A 20245-nucleotide genomic window follows, 5' to 3' on the forward strand; every position below is an offset into this window, starting at 1 on the left:
TGGTCTGGTTGGACCAAACCCCTGCCTTCAGAACCTGCGCCAGACGAAGTTCTTGCGGAACGCAAGGGTTGGACCAATAACCCCTGACTTCGTGGACTCTCGGACAAGAGTACGGGTGTTGTCACTACCATCCGCGTCGTACGCCCTCCCCTGATCACCTCATGTAGCCAGAAAGAAAGAGTGTTCTTGGAAACTTCTTTCTTGGTAACCCCGACGCTAACGAAGAGGCGTCGACACTCAGGCCTGAGGTGTCGAGTTCTCTTCAGATAGCGCCGTAGCGCCCTCACAGGACAAAGCAGCATCTCATCCGCATCATCATCAGTAAAGACCTTCAAGGAGGGGATCGTGAAAGACTCGAACCGGTCGTCAGGGACCGAAGGATTCTGAGCCTTCACTACGAAGTTCGGGGCGAAATAGAGCGTCACAGATCACCCTATCCTCTGGAATGCTTGACGTTGTAGGAAGACCATGAAGTTCCCCTACTCTCTTCGCCAATGCCAGGGCCAGCCAAGAGAGGTCTTGAGAATCAGATCCCTGTCTGACAACTCTCAGAGTGGCTTGAAAGCAACTGCGAGTCAAATTCCCTAAAGACGAGAGTCATCCCCACCCCGGGGGCCTGAGTTCCAAGGGTGGGCAAGACCTCTTGAAGCTCTTCATCAGGAGGGAGATCTCGAAGGAAGAAGAGATGTCCGCATCGTAGTTTAAGGACTAATGCCAGGGCGGCTCTGTAATCCTTTAACTGCAGAGACAGAGAGGAGCTTCTCTCAGCGAAGAAAAACGAGGAAATCTGTTACCTGCTGAACAGTGGCTCTGAGAGGAGAGAGACCCCGTCCACGACACCAACCACAGAAGACGACCGTCTTCCCCTGGTATACAGCTGCAGAGGACTGTCTGAGGTATCCAGCCATCTCTGTTGCTGCACTGCAAGAAAAGCCTCTCGCTCGCAAGAGATGGTGGACAACAGCCAGCTGTGAAGACACAGGTACTCAACCGACCGGTGGTACTGCTCTACATGTGGCTGGCACAACCATCCAGGTACCAAACAGCTTGAGGCCATTTGGGGGCCACCAGGATCATCCGGAGATTCGAGGTGATCAGCGCCCTGCTGATCACCTTGCGAATCAGACAGAACAGGGGCAAAGGCAAAACGAAGAGGTTGTCCCCCACGGGTGTTGAAGAGCGTCCTCTGCACCTGCCATGGGTCCGGCACAATTGAGGAGAAAACCTGGAGTTTTCTGTTGAGGCCGGGTGGCGAACAGGTTTACGACCGGACACACCCCACAGGTTGAAGAGCCTTTCTGGCCACATCTGGCGGGTGAAGGGACCACTCAGTTCCTGTCACCTGATCCCGACGGCTAAGCTTGTCTGCTACTACATTCCTCTTGCCTGAATGTAGCGGGCTGACAGCTCTACTGAGTGTGCCATGGCCCACTCGTGCACCTGCAACGTAAACTGATGCAGCGGAAGGGACACTAGGCCCCCCTGCTTGTTGACGTACGCCACTAACCGTGGTGGTTTTGTCGGCTCACCGAACCAACAACCCTGAATGTCCCACCCCCAGACGAATGCCTGGAAAATCTCTAGGAGAGCGAAGAACGCTGCCTTGAGCTCCAGGACGTTGATGTGAAGGTGCTTGTCGTGATGATCCCACACACCCGCAGCCAGCAACTCCTCCAGGTGTGCGCCCCATCCCTCGGTCGATGTGGTCTGTAGAACAGCAACATCTCCGGGGGAGAGTGCGAAGAAGCACTCCTCTTACAAGGTTCCCGTCGTCCAGCCACCAGGCTAGGTCCTGCCTCACCACCTCCGTGAGGGACACGGGGAAGAAGGGAGGGTCCCTTGCCTGTGACCAACACTTCTTTAGTCTCCACTGAAGAGACCCGCTGGTGAAGACGCCCGTGAGGGACTAGCTTCTCGAGAGACGACAGGTGACCGATCACAACCTGCCACGGCTGAGCTGTCCTGTCGAGACAGGAACTGTCTTGCTGCCTCCCTGAACCTGCTGATCCGCCAATCTGCGGGGAAGACTCGCCCTGCTACCGTATCAATCAGCATGCCCAGGTACTTCATCCTCTGCTTGGGCTCGAGATCCGACTTCTCGTAATTCACTACGATCCCCAGATCGCGGCAGAATTCGAGGAGTCGGTCCCTGTCCTGTAGTAACTGCGAGCGGAGCTTGCTAGGACTAGCCAATCGTCGAGATACCTCAGAAGACGTATCCCTACCGAGTGGGCCCAAGACGACACCAGCGTGAACACTCGTGTGAACACCTGTGGGGCGGGGGGGAGAGACCGAAACAAAGTGCCCTGAATTGGTACACCGTCCCGTCGAGGATGAAGCGGAGGTACTTCCTGGAGGATTGATGGATGGGTGAAATCTGGAAATACACGTCCTTCAGATCTACAGAAAGCATGAAGTCATTCTCCCCTGATGGAATCGAGCACGATCGTGCCGTTTCCATCGTGAAACGAGTCTGCCGAACGAATCGGTTCAGGGGAGAGAGATCTATCACCGGGTGCCAGCCCCCACCCCCCGAGGACTTCTCCACCAGAAAAGTCGACTGGAGAACCCCGGCGACTGATCCCATACAATCTCCACAGCATGTTTTGCTCAGCATGGCTTCTACTTCCTGCTGAAGCGCTACGTCCTTGGTCAAACCAGGGTAGTAAATATCCCTCCCGAAGAACGTTCACTATCCAGGTCTCTCCTCCATAGCCCTGCCATGTTGCCCAATGGCTCGCCAGACAACCCCCCCTTCCGGCAGCAGGTGAGGGGGAACGTCGTCCCTAGCGTTACCCGCCTCTCTTCGGCTTTTCTTCTTCCCATATCCTCCTCGAGAGAAGGACTGGGAGGAGGGCTGGTTACGGTCGCTCCTTACTGAAGAAGTCGAAGGCAGAGTCTTTCCTCTGGGCTTCGACGAAGCAATCGTCTTAGCTGCAGAGGAAGCGCTAGCTAAACTCTTAGGCTTAGCCGCAGTCGCATCGAGTTTCCGCCCAGCCACCTTCGAGACTGCCTGGTGGACCAGACGGTCACTGTCATCAGCGCGCCATTGTTCCACTGCAGCGTCCACCATCTCTCTGGGGAAGAGAGAGGAGGAACTCCGCACCGGTCCGTTGCGAAGATTCAATGCCGCCCCCCTGGTCACTCGGGTGAGGACAGCGTCCCTACGCCGAAGAACCAGGTTGGCCCACAGGTTAGCCATCTGGTGGGCCAGGTAGGAGATGGCCCTACCTCCAGACTGGCACAGTTTCACAGAAGCCACCGGTCCCCTTCAGAGTGATGTTCCCCAAGTAGCCGCGGTTTTTCGACACTGTGAGGGACCACAGGTCGAGCCAGGTAGACTGCTTGGAATGCTGCCATAGCAGTAGAATCCAAGGCAAGTGCCTCCTGCTGCGAGAACCAGAGGTTCTCCGACAGGAGCTGCTGCAGGGAACACCCACCCCCCCTGAGTTTATTGCCTAGCCAGCTCTGGATTAACCTGTTTGGGCGGCAGAGGATCTCTGAAGGCAAGTAGAATCTCCTCTGTCGTGGTAGAGGTGGGGGAAGGAGCTTGGATGACCTACCGACCGAAGCGAACCCTCCTGTCCGAGACAAGAGCGTCCACCTGGCGCAGTACACTGTCAGCCAAGGCTGATCGCGGCAGACCCACCGTCGTCCGGGGTTCCTTTTTGGGGACCCCAGAATGACTCCAAACCCGATGTGGGCTCGACGGTTGAGCGGTGATCCTTCCCAGAGTTTGAAGTGCCGACGAATCAGCACAATAACCTCTGAAAACGACCTCTGGATCTCGGGAGTAACTGCATCCTGCGGAGACGGGCCGTCAAGGCCGTCCAGTGAGAACGCCTCCCAAGAACCACCTCCTTCCACAGGAGGAACCACCACAGACCCCTCATGGTCTCCTCCTGCCACTTGCGCATAGGATCTGGTCGATCCGAGGACCGTGCCAGGTTCGTAGGGCGTCAAGGCGCACCCCTCGCGATCACTGCTAATCGCCTCACTCTTCCCCCGGTGTAAACCGAGGAAGTTGAAGGGATAGGAGAGGCAGACCTGACGCTCCCCCCGCCCACCGGCCAGGCCGAACCAGTGTGCTGAGGGGGCTGGCAGGCGATCGCCAACCCGCGATGGCAATCGAGCTGCAGGCCTAGTCGAGCGGCTGGACTGAGAACAGCGGTGACGGTCCCGAGCGTCAGAAGAGCTGCTGTTGGTCCCCCTCTCCACCAGGTCCCGGTGAGAGTGGCTGTCAGGGGACCGGCAAAGTCCGCTGTCGCAGTGGGAGCGAGGCCTGTCCTCACAGCGCGCCACATCACTTGGACCAGCCAAGGCTGGTTCAGGCGACCGAAGGGACTGCTTCCTTGCCTCAGCCCGCGGATTGGTCTGGGACCGTCGCGTCAACCCTGGGTACCTGCGGCTCGCTGCAAGAGCGATCACTGGCCTGGCGGGAGTCACCTGGATGACTCCCACCAGTCTTCTGCTCCGTGCCTGGATCCTGGCGCTGAGCGGACTCGGTTGCCCCTGGGTCTTGGCTGTATGGTCACCAGTGGGCAACCGTACACTTGGTACCTATCGCAAGCGAGAGGCCGAGAGGTACCGAAGGAACAGGAGAACCAGCGGAAGCCCCAACCTTCCCACCGGAGTGGGAAGGACCCTTAGAAGTCTCAGAGTGAGCCTTCTTGGAGGGGGAGGAGGCGACCTTCTCTTCTTCTTAGGCTGTGGGGCCTTAGAAGTCGATGGGGAAGCGGCGGCAGATGATGACGAAGAAGACGATGAAGACAACGACGACACTTCCTTTCTCTTCTTCTTCTTCGTCAGCTTCTTCAGGAACCACCGTTCAGTCTTCCATCCAGGATGGAGCCGGGGCAGTTACTGAAGCAACAGGGCCCGACTGCACCTGTCCGGAAGGACCTGGGGTGGAGCAGCAACACCACGAGCAGGAACTGGTACTGGTACTGGTACTGGAATGGGAGCGTGGACGGAAACAGGAACGGCGGGGCAGAAACCAGCAGCATCCTATGCACAGGTGGCAGGTCCAGCGGAGAGCTCTTAGGACACCGGGAAGTCAGGGGCTGAGCAAGAGCGGCAAAACCAGGTGGCGGTGTCACAGCGTGCATCCTCACCTCCGTCAGTGACATCTGCACAGCGGCTGTTGGGGTCACCGTGGCTACGTGCTGTGTGTACACCAGGTGCGGTGGCGCAGCGTAGCCAGGCGTGGATACCGTAGTTGTAGTGGTGGTGGTCGAGCCGTGGGTGACCGGCGTGGACCCCCCTCACCAGGTTGACTCAGCAGCCCCTGAATCATCGTGCCCCTGGAGCCCCAGCGAATACCAGGCGCCCGGCCGAGATTGTCACCCTTTGCAAGCAAACCTGAAGAAGGGAACAGAGTCAGGTTAGTAATGGGTGGGGGGGGGGGGACAGATCCCACCCCGAGCGAACGGAAGACCCCGAATACAGTTGAATGTCGAGGTACCTCACCCACCCCCTCTACGCTTGACTGATCGAGCGAAGAGAAGGAACAAGATACCTCCCCCGAAGGGGAAGGAGCCATACAAGGGAGCTGAGATGGAGGGAGAAAAGAGGAAGACGTGTCTGTGAAAAGGGAAGCAACCGGAGAATCCTCCAACAACTCCCTGGCCGGCTTACGTGGCTTCTTCCTCCCCCTATAGCGCTCCCCCTGCTCCTCCAACCAAGAAACACATACATCATATGACTCGGTGTGAGAGCAATCTCGCCCTCTACACAGAGTACAATACTCATGAGGATCGACCTCAACAGAGAACCGAAAGGCCCCACACTTACGGCCCTCCACACCAGGGCACAATCTGCGGCTGATGGGAGGGCGCAGGGGTCTCTCCGGTTCTCGGGATTCCATTTCGAAGTTCAATCACTGAATGAATATTACAAAAAAACACACGTACTTACGTATCCTTTTGCACAATCACACAGTAATAAAGAGCGCCAAAAGAAAATCTTCACACAGTGAAGCACACAAAGTGTACAACGATAGCGGGCAGAGAGGCGAACAACACATCTGTCTCCGTCGGCGGCCGAAAGCAAAGTGACTCCTCTCCTCGCAGTCGAGCTGACCGCCAACTGCGGGACAAGCAGTTAACTCCCGAACTCCCTTGTTCGAAGCTTACGACCGGTTCAGCTGCCGCTAAGTACCATTCCTATTATTAAAGGACCGAGGGTTTGTATACGTACCGGAACAAATCATAAACCCATTTCAATATTGCATATGCAATAAGCTCAATTGATGACAACCAAAAAATATTGCATGAGACTTGTCAGTAGCCCAAGATTTCTATAAAATTTAAAAACAATCTACCTTAAATAAAAAAACAATGGTTCAATCACAGTCAAGACATGTAAGCTCTGACAGTTCAGTGCACAAAAACTGAGCAGCACAGCAGCTGACAATGCTACAATATCTGGCCACCATAATAGTTAGGCATACTGACATTTACCAAGACAAAAAACTAATCTTTTCCACATAACCCATCAAATGCAGTTAGCCAACATTGTCTCCAATTTCCCCAGACCTAATAGGCTTTCATCTACCTCTTAGAAGAGAGAGAGAGAGAGACAGCCCATGCATGAGTCACCTGGAACTACAGGTAAGCACTACCCACCCTCTTCACTATTTATATGGTCTGGACGAGAGGCAGCATGCATGAACAAGGGGCTGGTTTGTAAGAACCAGTTTATGACTGATGGTTTTCTTTGAAATACAGGCAGCCCTCTGTTAATAGCGGTACCAGTAAATGGCTATCCGGTTTTACGGTGCTTGTCTAGTGACGCTGTTAACTGGATTTTTGGTGCTGATCTCTGGTTAGCAGCGCTGATATCCAGTTAACAGCGCCAATTTCTAGTTAACAGCAGTACCAATCTCTGGTTAACGGTGCTGATAGTCAGTTAGCGGTGCCATTAACCCTTAAACGCCGACTGGACATATTATACGTTGACTAAAATTGCCTGTCGGGTGCTTAATTGACGTACGATACGTCGACTACAAAAAGTTTTTTTTAAATATTTGCGAAGAAAGTTATAGGCCTAGTTTGCGAAAAAGTTTAAATCACACGCCTTGAGGGATGCTGGGAGCTCACAGATCAAGCTGTTGTTTTGTTTACAAGCGTTACCCAGGCGCGCATGCGTGAATTTCTTTATTCTCGCACTAAAGAGCATCAGTGACACATCTTTAGAAATTCTTTTGTCACTTTGTAGTAATATTTGCACCGTTTTATATATTAGGCTTTACATAGAGTTTCATATATATAAATGTGTGCAATTTTATGTAGAATACAACAAAAAACAACCAATGGTTGTAGCTTTTATCAGTTTTCAAATATTTTCATATAAATAACGATGAGCCAAAATTTCAACCTTCGGTCAACTTTGACTTGACAGAAATGGTCGAAAAATGCAATTGTAAGCTAAAACTCTTACATTCTAGTAATATTCAATCCTTTACCTTCATTTAGAAAGAAATTGGAAGTCTCTAGCACAATATTTCAAGTTATGGTGAATTTTTGGGAAAAACTTTTTCCTTACGTCAGCGCGCAGTAACTCTGGCGAAAATCTCAGAAATTCTTTTGTCAGTTTGTCGTAATGTTTGCACCGTTTTATATTAGCCGTTACATAAAGTTTTATATATGAAAATGTGTGCAATTTCATGTAGAGTACAACAAAAAACAAACCCATGGTTGTAGCTATTATCAGTTTTGAAATATTTTCATATAAATCACAATAAGTGCCAAAATTTCAACCTTGGGTCAATGTTGACTCTACCGAAATGGTCAATAAACACAATTGTAAGCTAAAAATCTTACATTCTAGTAATATTCAATCATTTGCCTTCATTTTGCAACAAATTGGAAGTCTCTAGTACAATATTTCGATTTATGGTGAATTTTTTTTTTTTAACTTTTTCCTTAAGTCCGCGTGGTAACACTGCCGAAAATCTCAGAAATTCTTTCGTCAGTTTGTCGTAATGTTTGCACCGTTTTATATTAGTTGTTACATAAAGCTTTATATATGAAAATGTGCGAAATTTTATGTAGAATACAACAAAACCAACCCATGGTTGTAGCTTTTATCAGTTTAGAAATATTTTCATATAAATAACGATAAGTGCCAAAATTTCAACCTTCGGTCAACTTTGACTCAACCAAAATGGTCGAAAAATGCAATTGTACACTACAACTCTTGCCTTCTAGTAATAATCAATCATTTACCTTCATTTTGCAACATATTGGAAAACTCTAGCACAATATTTTGATTTATGGTGAATTTTTGAATACCACTTTTCCCTTACGTCCGCGTGCGGTAACTCTGCCGAAAATCTCAGAAATTCTTTCGTCAGTTTGTTATAATGTTTGCAGAGTTTTATATTAGCCGTTATATAAAGTTTTAGATATGAAAATGTGCGCAATTTCATGTAGAATACAACAAAAAAACAACCCATAGTTGTAGCTTTTATCAGTTATGAAATATTTTTATATAAATCACGATAAGTGCCAAAATTTCAACCTTCAGTCAATGTTGACTCGACCGAAATGGTCGAAAAACGCAATTGTAAGCTAAAACTCTTACATTTTAGAAATATTCAATAATTTACCTTAATTTTGCAACAAATTGTAAAACTCTAGCACAATATTTCGATTTATGGTGAATTTTTGAAAAAAACTTTTTCCTTACGTCTGGAAAAGGAGTACAGTAATAGCCCAAACTTACACGAGGTTAGGTTCCAGACCCCGTCACGTAAGGGTAAGTTTCGCGTAAGTTTGGCACGGTCTCTAAAAATGCTAATAAATGCTTGCCTCTAAAGTTTGAACACTAAATATGGCCATATTCATGCTCCATGAGTATTAGGCTAACTTTTAAATAAAATTAAAGTTACTGTAATTTCATTTATAAAAAGTTTTCTTTGGGTCACTAGGTAAACTTCATAAGTCAGTCATAAAAAGGTACACAATTCAATAAAATAAAGAAAACATGTATGTTCATATGTAATACTCAGTCATGTACTAGTGTGAGGGCTACAGAGAGAGAGAGAGAGAGAGAGAGAAGAGAGAGAGACGAGAGAGAGAGAGAGAGAGAGAGAGAGAGAGAGAGAGAGAGAGAGAGAGAGAGAGAAATATGTACGTCATGTGAGGTAAAACTCCAGAGGGGTATCATCTTTAAAAATTGCGAATGGGATCACATCTCCTGAAAGTAGTAAATTAACTGTATGTGCTGTAATTACGTAACATAGTACATACAGATTGTACCATCACTTTTCTCCGAGGTTAAGATAGTAACTTTCACAGAACGACAACTCTGTTATGTCTCTGATATGTTTTACTAGTTGATCATGAAGATCTTATATAGTGACAAGCAATGTGAATTACTTACTGCTATATACAGGCAGTCCCTGGTTACGACGGGTTTGGCTTACAACCTTCTGAGGTTAAAAGGCGCTTTTCAATTATATTTGATCAGAAATTATTTCCAGGGTTACGACGCCTACAACGCTGATCTGGCACAAGAAATATGACACCAAAAATGCAAATAATCAATATTTTGAAGGGTTTTTTTGGGTTTTTTTTGATGAAAAATGCAATAAGAATGCAGTTTACAAAGTTTTCAATGTACTCAACGCATTAAAAGTAGGTTTTCTTAGGATTTTTTTATGATGTTCCGGCTTAACGACTATTTTCGGGTTACAAAGCGTCTCAAGAACGGAACTCCCGTCGTAACCCGGGGACTGCCTGTATATAAATATTTCAAAATATAAATAGCAAACACATAATTTTCATACAGATTTTATGCTTAAAAGCATGAAAACTTATACTAATTGTAGTATACTAGTACATACTTCAGAAATTAAACAAAGTTTCTGAAGCTATATCATCTTTGAAAAGTGCAGTAACTTTGTGAATGGGTATTGCATGTATTGAAAATACAATTTTTATAAAGATTTTATACAGAAAAGCTTTAAAACTTTAAAATTTACATAATAAATTAAACAAACACTTTTGCAGGGTTTTGCAGTGTTTCTGGAGGATTAACAAATGTTCACACTATTGTGAAGAACTCGCGTATGACAATTAGTTAGGCTCCAAAGAAAAGTTTGCACTATAGTGAATTCGCGCAAATCAAATCGCTAAGTTCGGGGTATTACTGTACCGGAAACCCGGGATGAAACTTGACCTGGGAAAAGGAACATCGCTGGAGGCACGCCCCTGGAAGATGTTTGAGAATATACCAATGAAGGTACCGAAGGGGGCACTAAAATGTGATGCGAAAAGGAAGAATGAGAGAAGTCCTGAGAAGTCTGTTTAGAAGGTAAAGAAATTGGAATAACTTCCAAGACAGGTGGAAAGAGCAAAGATGAAGAGGAGACAAAAGGAGGAGACGAAGCCATCCTTTTCAAGGATAAGAAATACATAGATTCATTACCCTCCTGATAATCCAGATGCATTTCGTTCGTAAACTCGGGGAAATTCCTGAGGACGTGATTCTGAATGTTAGGAAACCCCAGGTGAAAACACTGCCTTACTAATTGTCTGTACCCCTGAGAGAGGCCTAAGAAATTTGCATCATACTCTGCTAAGTTAAAAGGAGTCTTATCCAACGAGCTCTCAACAGAGAAAGGCTCCAAGCTAACCCCCGAAGGGAAAGGAACCTTTGACAACAAAGGGAACTCCTCCCTACTGACTACTGCCAAACCTGACTCTGCCATATCCAGGGAAGCCTTAACGGACTTAACACATGGCAAACTAGTGTCAGGGAACAAAAATTCTGAGGGATTCAAAGGAGACCCAGACCTACCAGGGTTGTAATTAGAACTCAAAGAGAGCTGTCCTTGCAACTTCTCTTCCAATACATCTATGCTAAAGTCCCTAACTGTCTTCGTCTCGCCTATTGCTAATTTATTTTTACAAATTACATTTTCAGGGGAAAGGGGGATATCTGCTACTGACACTACCTGCTCTGCGTGAGGGGGGGGAGCAGTAGATCCTACCCTTCGGGTCTGTGGTTCTCCATGACCCCTGGCACCTGTTAGGGGAGCTGAAAGAGAATGATTAGAAATTGGTTCCTCATTACTAGAATCTTTATACTCATTTAATTTTGCCCATATTTTAGAAAAAAAAAGACTTGTCATACTAGAAGACAGCCTATCCTCTAGTTTCTTAAAAAGCACTGACTCCACATCCTCTGACTCTGCCTTCTTGGGCTCAGTAGCTACCTTGCGTTTGCTCTTGGCCCCAAGCACCTTCCTATTCTTTAATATCCTTCCATCTGGTCTGCCAACCAGTCCCTACACTCATCACATCTTTGAGTTAAACTACACTGCACCTTTCTACAGCTTATACACATAGAGTGCTGATCATGTCTGAGGGTACTCATCCTTCTTTTGCAGGCCAAGCAGGACAAAGGTGTTCCCACGTCATCGCTGCTGTGCTGATGAGGAATCCATGGTCAAAGGCCAATTCCGTTAACGTTTATCAAGCAAAAAAACCCAAAGGAGAAGTCTAAAACGTAATCCAAAACGAGATGCAGGTCATCAACAACAGGTCTATTCCTAAATTTGCTGTGGGGGTCGGGGCTGAGAGACCAAAAATGTTCACTTGCAACAGGATGCATGCAATCCGTCGAGCGAACAAGAGATTGAAGGTGGGAACTGTCTGCCGGCCGATTTCTGACAGCAGTGTTGCCAATGGTAGACAAGTAACTCAGTAAACAATGTTTACCTGCAGTGTTGGTAACACTGGCAGTTAAAATTTTCCCAAGTGTGGGTAAATGATTAGTGGGGTTATGTTCGGGCTAGTCAGGTAACCAGGACTAATTCTGGTATTCAGGAAACGTATGTATTGCAATATTTTATATTTCAAATAAACCTTACGTTACCCTTAAAGAGAGAGAGAGAGAAAGAGCAGCTACATCTATTATGCTTAGTCTGGGGCTTACCTGTAATTAGCTTAATAGAACATTACTACTTATAAGTACACAGTAAATTATCTTTATCATAAAAATCTTTTACATTTCCATGGCAGGTTCTGGAACCTATTCCCATATAAAAGGGGGGGGGAGCACTGTAAAGAAAAAAATATCACCTTGATTATAAGAGCTGAATCACTTTTTCTCCTCAAGGCATTAAGCTCAAGATGTGCTTCTCTTCTGGCTGTGACATTACCCATGACGTGAAGTCCCTGATTTGGTGACACTAGACGAGAGCTTTTGGCAATGCATGTGGCAGTTTCCAGTTTATCACCAGTCAACATCCATATCTGGAAAATACTCTACTTTAATTTCCTGTTAAACTATTGACCATTTAACGTGCCTTGGGTAGACTATTTGCCAGTTGTTCTATACAAGTTTTCATACCTGAAAAGGTACTGTAATGCATGTATGGTATTAAAAAGACTATATACTTTCGACACACGATTCATATTAATTTATAAATTATTTATAATTTCATACCAACACATTTTCAAGCAACCAGCATTTACATTAACTGTATTCAAGAATGTAAGTGAAAACTATTCTACCAGGTTCCCAGTCTATCTACATGGAGAAAATCTGCTAACCTGTAAAGGCAGAATACCCTAGCATAACTATCATAATGTCTATAAGGTCTACATTAAATTCCAATATGATTACCCTGAATGAAAGGGTTCTAATCCTTACACTGGCATCATATCACAAACTTATCAGAAATATAACTCCACTAAACCTGCCATTCCGCTATTGGCTTCTTCCTTTCAGGCACCATAAATCCTTTACTCAATTCACATGTAATCTGGAGCCTCTTTTACAGTAAAAATTTAGTACTGAATTTACTCCTCAAGCTTTGATTTTACTTGGCCAACTTGCCAGTCCTTACTTTTCCATCTTCTGAATTTTATACCACCTCTTCCTCCATATATGGTGTATGGAGATTTATCAGTGGTCAAATAATCTGCCTAAGCAAACCACATATGCCACTAATTCTACTCTCTAATTGGGTATCACTTGTTTCTTTTCCATTTTATACTTGTTACAAACCAAATATGTACATAATAAACATATACATCATTTGAAAACAATGTTGTCCTTGACTTTAACCTTACATGACATCTGTGTTTAGTAACTTTAACATACTTTCCAAAGTGCAAATACCTTAAAATCATTAAAATGTTAATGTTGCAGTTAGTTAACAATGCTACACAGAAGAACAGGTCTACACAATTACAAACCGTGAACATTCTTAGTGCAAAAAGAAATGAAAAACAACATGTACAGTGCATAATACACCAACCAACTACCTTTGTTATGCAAGTAAGGCGTGTTTTCTAGGCGAGGATCATGGCTTCTTGTCCTTGATAATGTAAGGCAGATATAGTAAATATAATATTACAAACCCAATACACAGTAATCTAATATGCTAATAGTATTCTATAACAAAAGCAATAGAATCTAAAACATACCCACACAATTTGCTTGTCATGGAGGCTACTAACATTTTAGTTTGCTAAGAATTAATGGGAGAAACTACAATACCAAGCAACAGGCTCAAATAAAATAAAAATTTAAAATTTTTTATTTACCTTCATTCCAGCATTTCTGAGTAATTCAAGAGTCTGCTTAACATTAGTTTGCAGCTTATCTTCAACACCAGTGAGACATAACAGTTCTAAGTCACACTCAAGGCTTTCAATTACAGCAGCTATTCGACTCCCTCTTTCTGTCATGCTCAGCTTCGCTGCTGAATATCGTTGCTGAAAGAAAATAAATTAAACAAATTCTTATAATCAAAATCACATCCTCACTAGACTAATTCTACTCAACATACAAACTTTTACAAAAATAACCATTACACAAATACAGATTATTTATTTAACTAGTCAACATGAATAGTAAACAAACTAGGGTTAAGTTTATATAAACTGACAAGTACTGTAGTTGAAAAATTATATTTTCATGATACTTACCATGTAATTACATAGTTATACTTTTCCACTCGAGTGGCAGCTTAAATTTAAAAATCATGGTAGCACTTCTATTGTTTTTTGTGTAGGTGACTACCCCAACCAGTATCAGAGAACAATATGGACAACAAAGCAAAAGACTTCACTTCTTTTCTGCCTTTATGTCCATGAGAGGGCAGGAGGGATGGCTCCGATCTGTAATTACTTGGGAAGTTACATATGAAACTAATTTGATCATGAAAATAGTACCATTTTCATATTAGTAACTTACCAAGTGATTACATAGCTGAACCCCACATTGAAAGGTGGGATACATGGACATATTCTACTCCAAAACATTCAGTTATGAAAATGAATTTGAAACAAGACAATTTGCGAGCACGGATACGATGCTTGTATTTCCTTACCTGGTAAGAGAGCTATTGCAGGTAACTATTACCTCTGGTCAGTGCTCATCTAAACATGTAGTGATGTAGCAGAATAGTCACAAGTTACCTCTACTTTTGAGGGGAAGCTTTGGAGCAAAGGACAACTCTGATTGCTTGCGAAGCATAAGAACAGTTGCCCTTGCCCTGGGCACTGTGCCAAAAAAAAAATAACCAGACAACACTGTCACCTACACTGAAATAAAGTTAAAAACCATCACCCATCCAATAAATCTGGTGGGGACTCCAGATACAAAGTAGCCCCCAGACTCCTCAATGACTCGACACCCTACTTTTAGGCAAAGAGATCAAGGATAAAAGGAATGCTTCCTAAGCTTCTATCTTGGCCCAATATAGAAAAGTTAAGAGTATTTGATATCAACATGGCAATTTTTGAACTATTTCTGATGTCATAGATTTCAGGGTTGGACAATTTACAGCCAGTACGATGACACACTTCTATGTGAGTCAGCTCTGACCTTCAGCAATCTTTTGGTTGATCCCTCATAAATCTCCGAATCACATTTGGGGCAAGAATAACTATAAACCACCATTGATTGCAAAGTTGGACAGAGCTTGTGTTCGATTTAAAAAAAAAGAACCGTAAGTGGATTTTGGAAATTTAAACACTACAAAGCCTTTGTAAATAAGAAACTACTTTATTTACCTGCGATTAGTACGGTTCCTCGTAAGAAATTGTGAGTGAGTATCCCTTATATAAAAGAGGAAAAATTCAGAAGGGATATTAAGTCAACTATTGAAAAAAATTTTAGCATGCTGCAAATAATTTTAATTCCTAAAACATCAGAGAACATAAATTTGAAGATGCAGTAGCAGGAGACGAGGTATTCTATAAGAGGGAAAATGAAAATGAATGGAGAGGACCTGCTCAGGTAGTGGGAGTATCGGGGAAAACAATAATAGTCAAACATGGGGACTCTTTAAGAGAAGTAACTATGATACATGTGACTAAGATTCCAAGACGATCATCAGATACAGAAGAGATATCTGCTAAAATAGATAAATCCCATGGTGTGAAAGGTACATCAGATGGTCCAAAATGAAGGGAATGTAGATTGGCAAGAAGGAGAGGAGATAATAGTAGGCAGGAGAAGGAATGCAGACACAGAAGAGGCTATAGAAAGAGATGTGGTAGAGGAAACAGTGGAAGATACCGGGGAAAGTGGGTCAATAGAAGGCGAGTTAATGGAAGAGATACCAAAATTCAAAAAGGGAAGTAGAGTTAGAGCTATAAATAAAAATACAGGACAGGTAGAAGAATGGACTATATCAAGTCTTGCAGGGAAAAGATCAAGCCAAGCATGGGCTGATTCGTACAATGTACAAGACTCACAGTCAGGTGACAAAGGGTGGGTTAACTTGAGGGATTATAGTCAGGTAGAAAAAATTGAAGATGAAGAGGTGTTGCTTGGATTTGAAAATAGAAGCGTAATAAAAGCTAAAGAAAATGAACTTCAAAGTTGGAGAGATAACAAGGTATATGAGGAGGTAAATGATGGACAAAAAGCTATATCTACAAGATGGATAGTAACTGAAAAGATAAAAGGGGGGGAAAGGATATGTAAAGCAAGATTGGTAGCTAGAGGGTTTCAAGAAGAGATGGCAGAGTGGGAAAAGGACGCTCCCACATGCAATGCTGAAATTTTAAAATTCTTTCTAACCATAATAAAGGTGAAAAATTGGAATTGTTATACATTGGATGTCAAAACTGCATATTTACAAGGTGACGAGATACAAAAAGAAGTGTATTTAAAGCCACCTAGGGAAGATGGTTGGAAGGGATTATGGAAGTTGAAGAAAACCATCTATGGGCTCAAGGATGCAGCAAAAGCATGGCATTGCAATTAAAGTGGTGAAAGTAGTGAAGGAGCTTCAAGGTGAGAGAAGTAGACTAGAACCTAATATATTCTTTTGGAAAAAGGACAATAAATTGAATGACCTTTTGTGTACACACGTAGATGATTTTTGCTACGGAGGAACTGAAGGATTCTTAAAGGAAACGATTGGGAAATTGAAAAGGAAATTGCAAGTAGGAGAACAAGAGTAAAAGGTTTAAGTATATATGAGTAGTAATAGAGCAGAAGGAGAATAGATTTTCCCTTAATCAGTGGCAGTATATAAATTCTTTAAGAGAACCAGAGGCTAGAAGATATGCGGGTAATAGAGTACTAGAACAAAAGGAGTTAACTGAGTATGGATCATTGGTAGGGCAGCTGAATTGGGTATCACTACATACCATGCCAGAAATATCATATGATATTAGCGAATTAAGTAAAGCGTTTAAAGAAGGAATGACTCAGGATATGAAGATGCTTATTAAAATTGTGAGAAAAACTAAGAACATGATGTGCAAAGTTACAATAAGTGAAATGGAAGAAGAAAAGATTTATTGGGAAGCCTATGCAGACGCTTCATTTGGAAACATAGAAGATGGCCATACGCAACTGGGTTATATTATTTCCTTGACAGATGGGAACAGGAGAAGTCCCATATGGTGGAATTCTAGGAAATTCAGGAGAGTGGCAAAATCCACCATTGAGGCCGAAGCCCTGAGTGTTGGGGAGGCTATAGAAGGATTGATATATTTCAAACATTTGTGGGAAGATGTAGTACGAGTGAAAAATTTAGAAGCTTTGATTAATACTGACAGTAAAACATTAATGACCGCCATCAAATCGAGCACTGGTGTAAGTAGCAAGAGATTAAAAATAGATATTGCAGCAATAAGGGAAACCATAGAATCTTGGTGAATAAAGGAGGTGAGATGGATAAAAGGAAAGGAGCAAGTGGCTGAAGTATAAACTAAAGCAGGAGTTTCAGGGAAAAGTATTAGAAATTATGTAGAGGGTAAAGAGTTGGAGGATGAAGGAAATTAAGAGGGGACTAGGTTAGGAAACAGTCGGAGGGGAGGGAGAAAGAGATAAGTGTCATTATATATTGTATAATTGTTATTGGTATTTTATCCATGGTATTTTATCCATTGTCGAAATATGGTGGGTGTCATAAATATGGACAGCATATGGTTGATTTTAGAAATTGTCTATTGATGTATTTAAATTGTGTTGTGATGTCATAGGCTGTGATGTCATAGACAAGATGGTGGCAGCGTCGGGAGGATGTAAACAATAACATGGGGAGAAGGAGACACGTGTGTGCGCTGTTTGGTTGGCAGGAGAGAGCTCTCTGTCTGGTGTTTTTGGGTCGTAAGTCTTGTTGTGCTGTTGCTCTAAGGTGATTTCTGGAGTATACTGGAGTTGAAGAACACGTACAGGTGGGTAGCTTATACATTTGTATAAAGAAAGTTAGGCTAGGCTATAATTCGCCACTGACCTCACCTGCTCCAAATTCAATCCCAGCTTCAGGGGAATGACGTCTTGGTTAAGATGGCGCGACATCAAAAAAGCAGAGTTTGTAGCATAGTACTTCTTATGCTTCGTGAGAGGCGGGAGTAGTAGCTTGGCAGAGCCCCTAGAGCGAAGCGAACCGTCCCAGTCCGAAACAGAGGCATTAACCATATGCAAAACTGACTGGACGTGCCCCGACAAGGGAAGTTGAAGAGATGATTTGGGATCCTGCATAGCTCCCACCAAGGATTCCAAGCAAGAAGGAGTGTAAGACGACCGAGCCTGAGTCCTACTTTCCAAATTGTTGAACCCACAAATGAGATCAACAGCTTCCGAAAAGGAAGACAAAAACTCTTGCATGTCTCCCTCCTTCTGTTCCGGCAACAAAGACCGACGACATGAAGGATGTGTAGGCTCCTGTAAAGTACCTTCCCCATTAAAATGAATGGAAGGATCAGCAGACAAACAGCCCGAAACCCCAACTAACCTGTCTGGGCTGGGTCCACGCGTCGGCTTCTGAGATGAACCCACTATAACATTAGGAACATCACTACGTTCTCCTCCAACAGATGATGCATTAACATGTCCGTGAATGGTCAAAGCCGTGGCAGACTTACGAACGTGAGTTGGAGAGGAATCCAGAGCACTCGAGATCGAAGGAGAATCCTCCAGAATCGAACTCTGAGAACCACCAGTGAGAGGGGCAGGCAAACACTCCTGCTGCACCAACTTCGCGCTTACCACCTTCGACCTCTTGACAGGTGCCTTGAGATCCTTATGGCGACGAATAGGCCTTGGAGAAGGAGCACTTGCATCATGTGCACGGACAGGGGAGGTTGCAACACACTCGTGATGAGCATGGACGGGAGAAGTTGCAATACACTCGCAATGTGCACAGACGGAGGAGGTTGCAACACGCCCGCAATTCGATGCAGAGGATGAAGCAGCCGCTGCAGATTACACAAGGGAAGAAACACTAACACTCTCCAAAACACCAACACTCTCGAAAACACGTCCGTATTGTTCCTCCATTGAAGGCGAAGAAAGAGCAAAGTCCTTAGCCTTCCAACACTTGATACTCCGACATGGCGTAGAGGGGGAAGAGGGAGAGGAAGACAGTACTGGTTCTTTATATGAACTCTTCGCAGGAAGCAGGGATGAAGCAACGCGTTTCCTTCCAATCCTCCCATCCGACAAGGCAGCCAACTTATCATTCAAAACAGAGTCCAACCTCTTAAGCACTGCCTGGCATATAACCTCAGACTGATCTGCAAGAGAAGGCTCTGATGACATGGAAGGGAGATGTAGTGATCTGGTCAGCAGAGATGACGTCACGACAAAGAGGCAGTGCAGAGGAGATGACTGGGAGTGATGTCATCGATGGGAGTAACGTCACAAGTGGCGATGACGTCACAGCTTCCCCTCGGTATGAAGGGGAATCAGACGCCACTGGCGGAGGAATACACAACGACCGATCCCATCACATCATCAACGGGGCTGACGCCACAGCTTCCCTCCGACTCGAAGAAGTGGCAGCATTCTCTGGCGGAGCAATACAAAATGGCTGACCTCGGATAGCCACGAAGACGAGGCTGGGAGGAGGTGAAAAAGCTTCCCAAGAAGGAAGAGTCAAAACCCTCCGACACTCTCTCTTGCTATAAAAGACTTCCACTACTCTTTAGGCCATGCCCGGCATTCCGTGCAAGTTTGTTTGTATGGTGCTTTTATGTTGCATGGAACCAGTGGTTATTCAGCAACGGGACCAACGGCTTTACGTGACTTCTGAACCACGTCAAGAGTGAACTTCTATCACCAGAAATACACATCTCTCGCTCCTCAATGGAATGGCCGAGAATCGAACCCGCAACCAAAGAGGTGGGACGCCAACACCATACCAACTACGCCACTAAGGCGCTGGCATTCCGTGCAAGGATTCGTCATAGTGTAAAAATTAGAACGGCACCTGCTGCATGTGATGTGGGGATCGGTCACCGCCGAGGCCAAAAAAAGAGAGAACACAGAAAACCTGGAATTCCAGGGCACACACGTTGACGAGACCGAGAAGCAGAAGCAGCCATAATATCAACCCCACACTCTAAACACAAGCAAAACGGGCAAAGAACCGGGTAAAGGCCAAGAGAGGTTAACCACTACACTCACCCAGGCAGTTGAGAAAAGACTGACACATGGGCGTAGGTGAATGGTCTTTGACCATTCTTCACCTGATCTACGCATGCATTGCCAGATATCACAAGATTCCTTCCTTTCATCTGTTTTTTAACCGGATCCAGCTGGGCGCAATTGTTAAGACCAAAGGTTTGTTCGCATATGAACAATTAATAATTCAACTGAAACCAGTAACTAATGAATGTAGTGTGCATATGTGCATAGTACACTGCTGCATTTACACACATAACTTTAATTCAATTCCCCATTATATTCTTAACATATCTGTTTCTTTTTATTGAGAGGGAGAAAGGGTTGCTATTTTGGGGAGAGGGGGTTCTTT

General features: G+C 44.6%; 1 protein-coding gene across 1 annotated transcript in view; it reads right to left on the reverse strand.

Annotated features, from left to right (window-relative positions):
• Nucleotides 1–20245, reverse strand: part of LOC135215743 (probable phospholipid-transporting ATPase IIB) — a gene marked incomplete at its 5' end in the record, with an annotated part of 221213 nt that overhangs the window by 54976 nt on the left and 145992 nt on the right. Inside the window, 2 exons of the mRNA XM_064250698.1 lie at nt 12093–12266; nt 13566–13736. Of these exons, the coding sequence (XP_064106768.1) occupies nt 12093–12266; nt 13566–13736 (345 nt within the window). The remainder of the gene's footprint in view (nt 1–12092; nt 12267–13565; nt 13737–20245) is intronic.

The sequence above is a fragment of the Macrobrachium nipponense genome, chromosome 5 (assembly GCF_015104395.2).
Source record: "Macrobrachium nipponense isolate FS-2020 chromosome 5, ASM1510439v2, whole genome shotgun sequence".
Taxonomy (NCBI): domain Eukaryota; kingdom Metazoa; phylum Arthropoda; class Malacostraca; order Decapoda; family Palaemonidae; genus Macrobrachium; species Macrobrachium nipponense.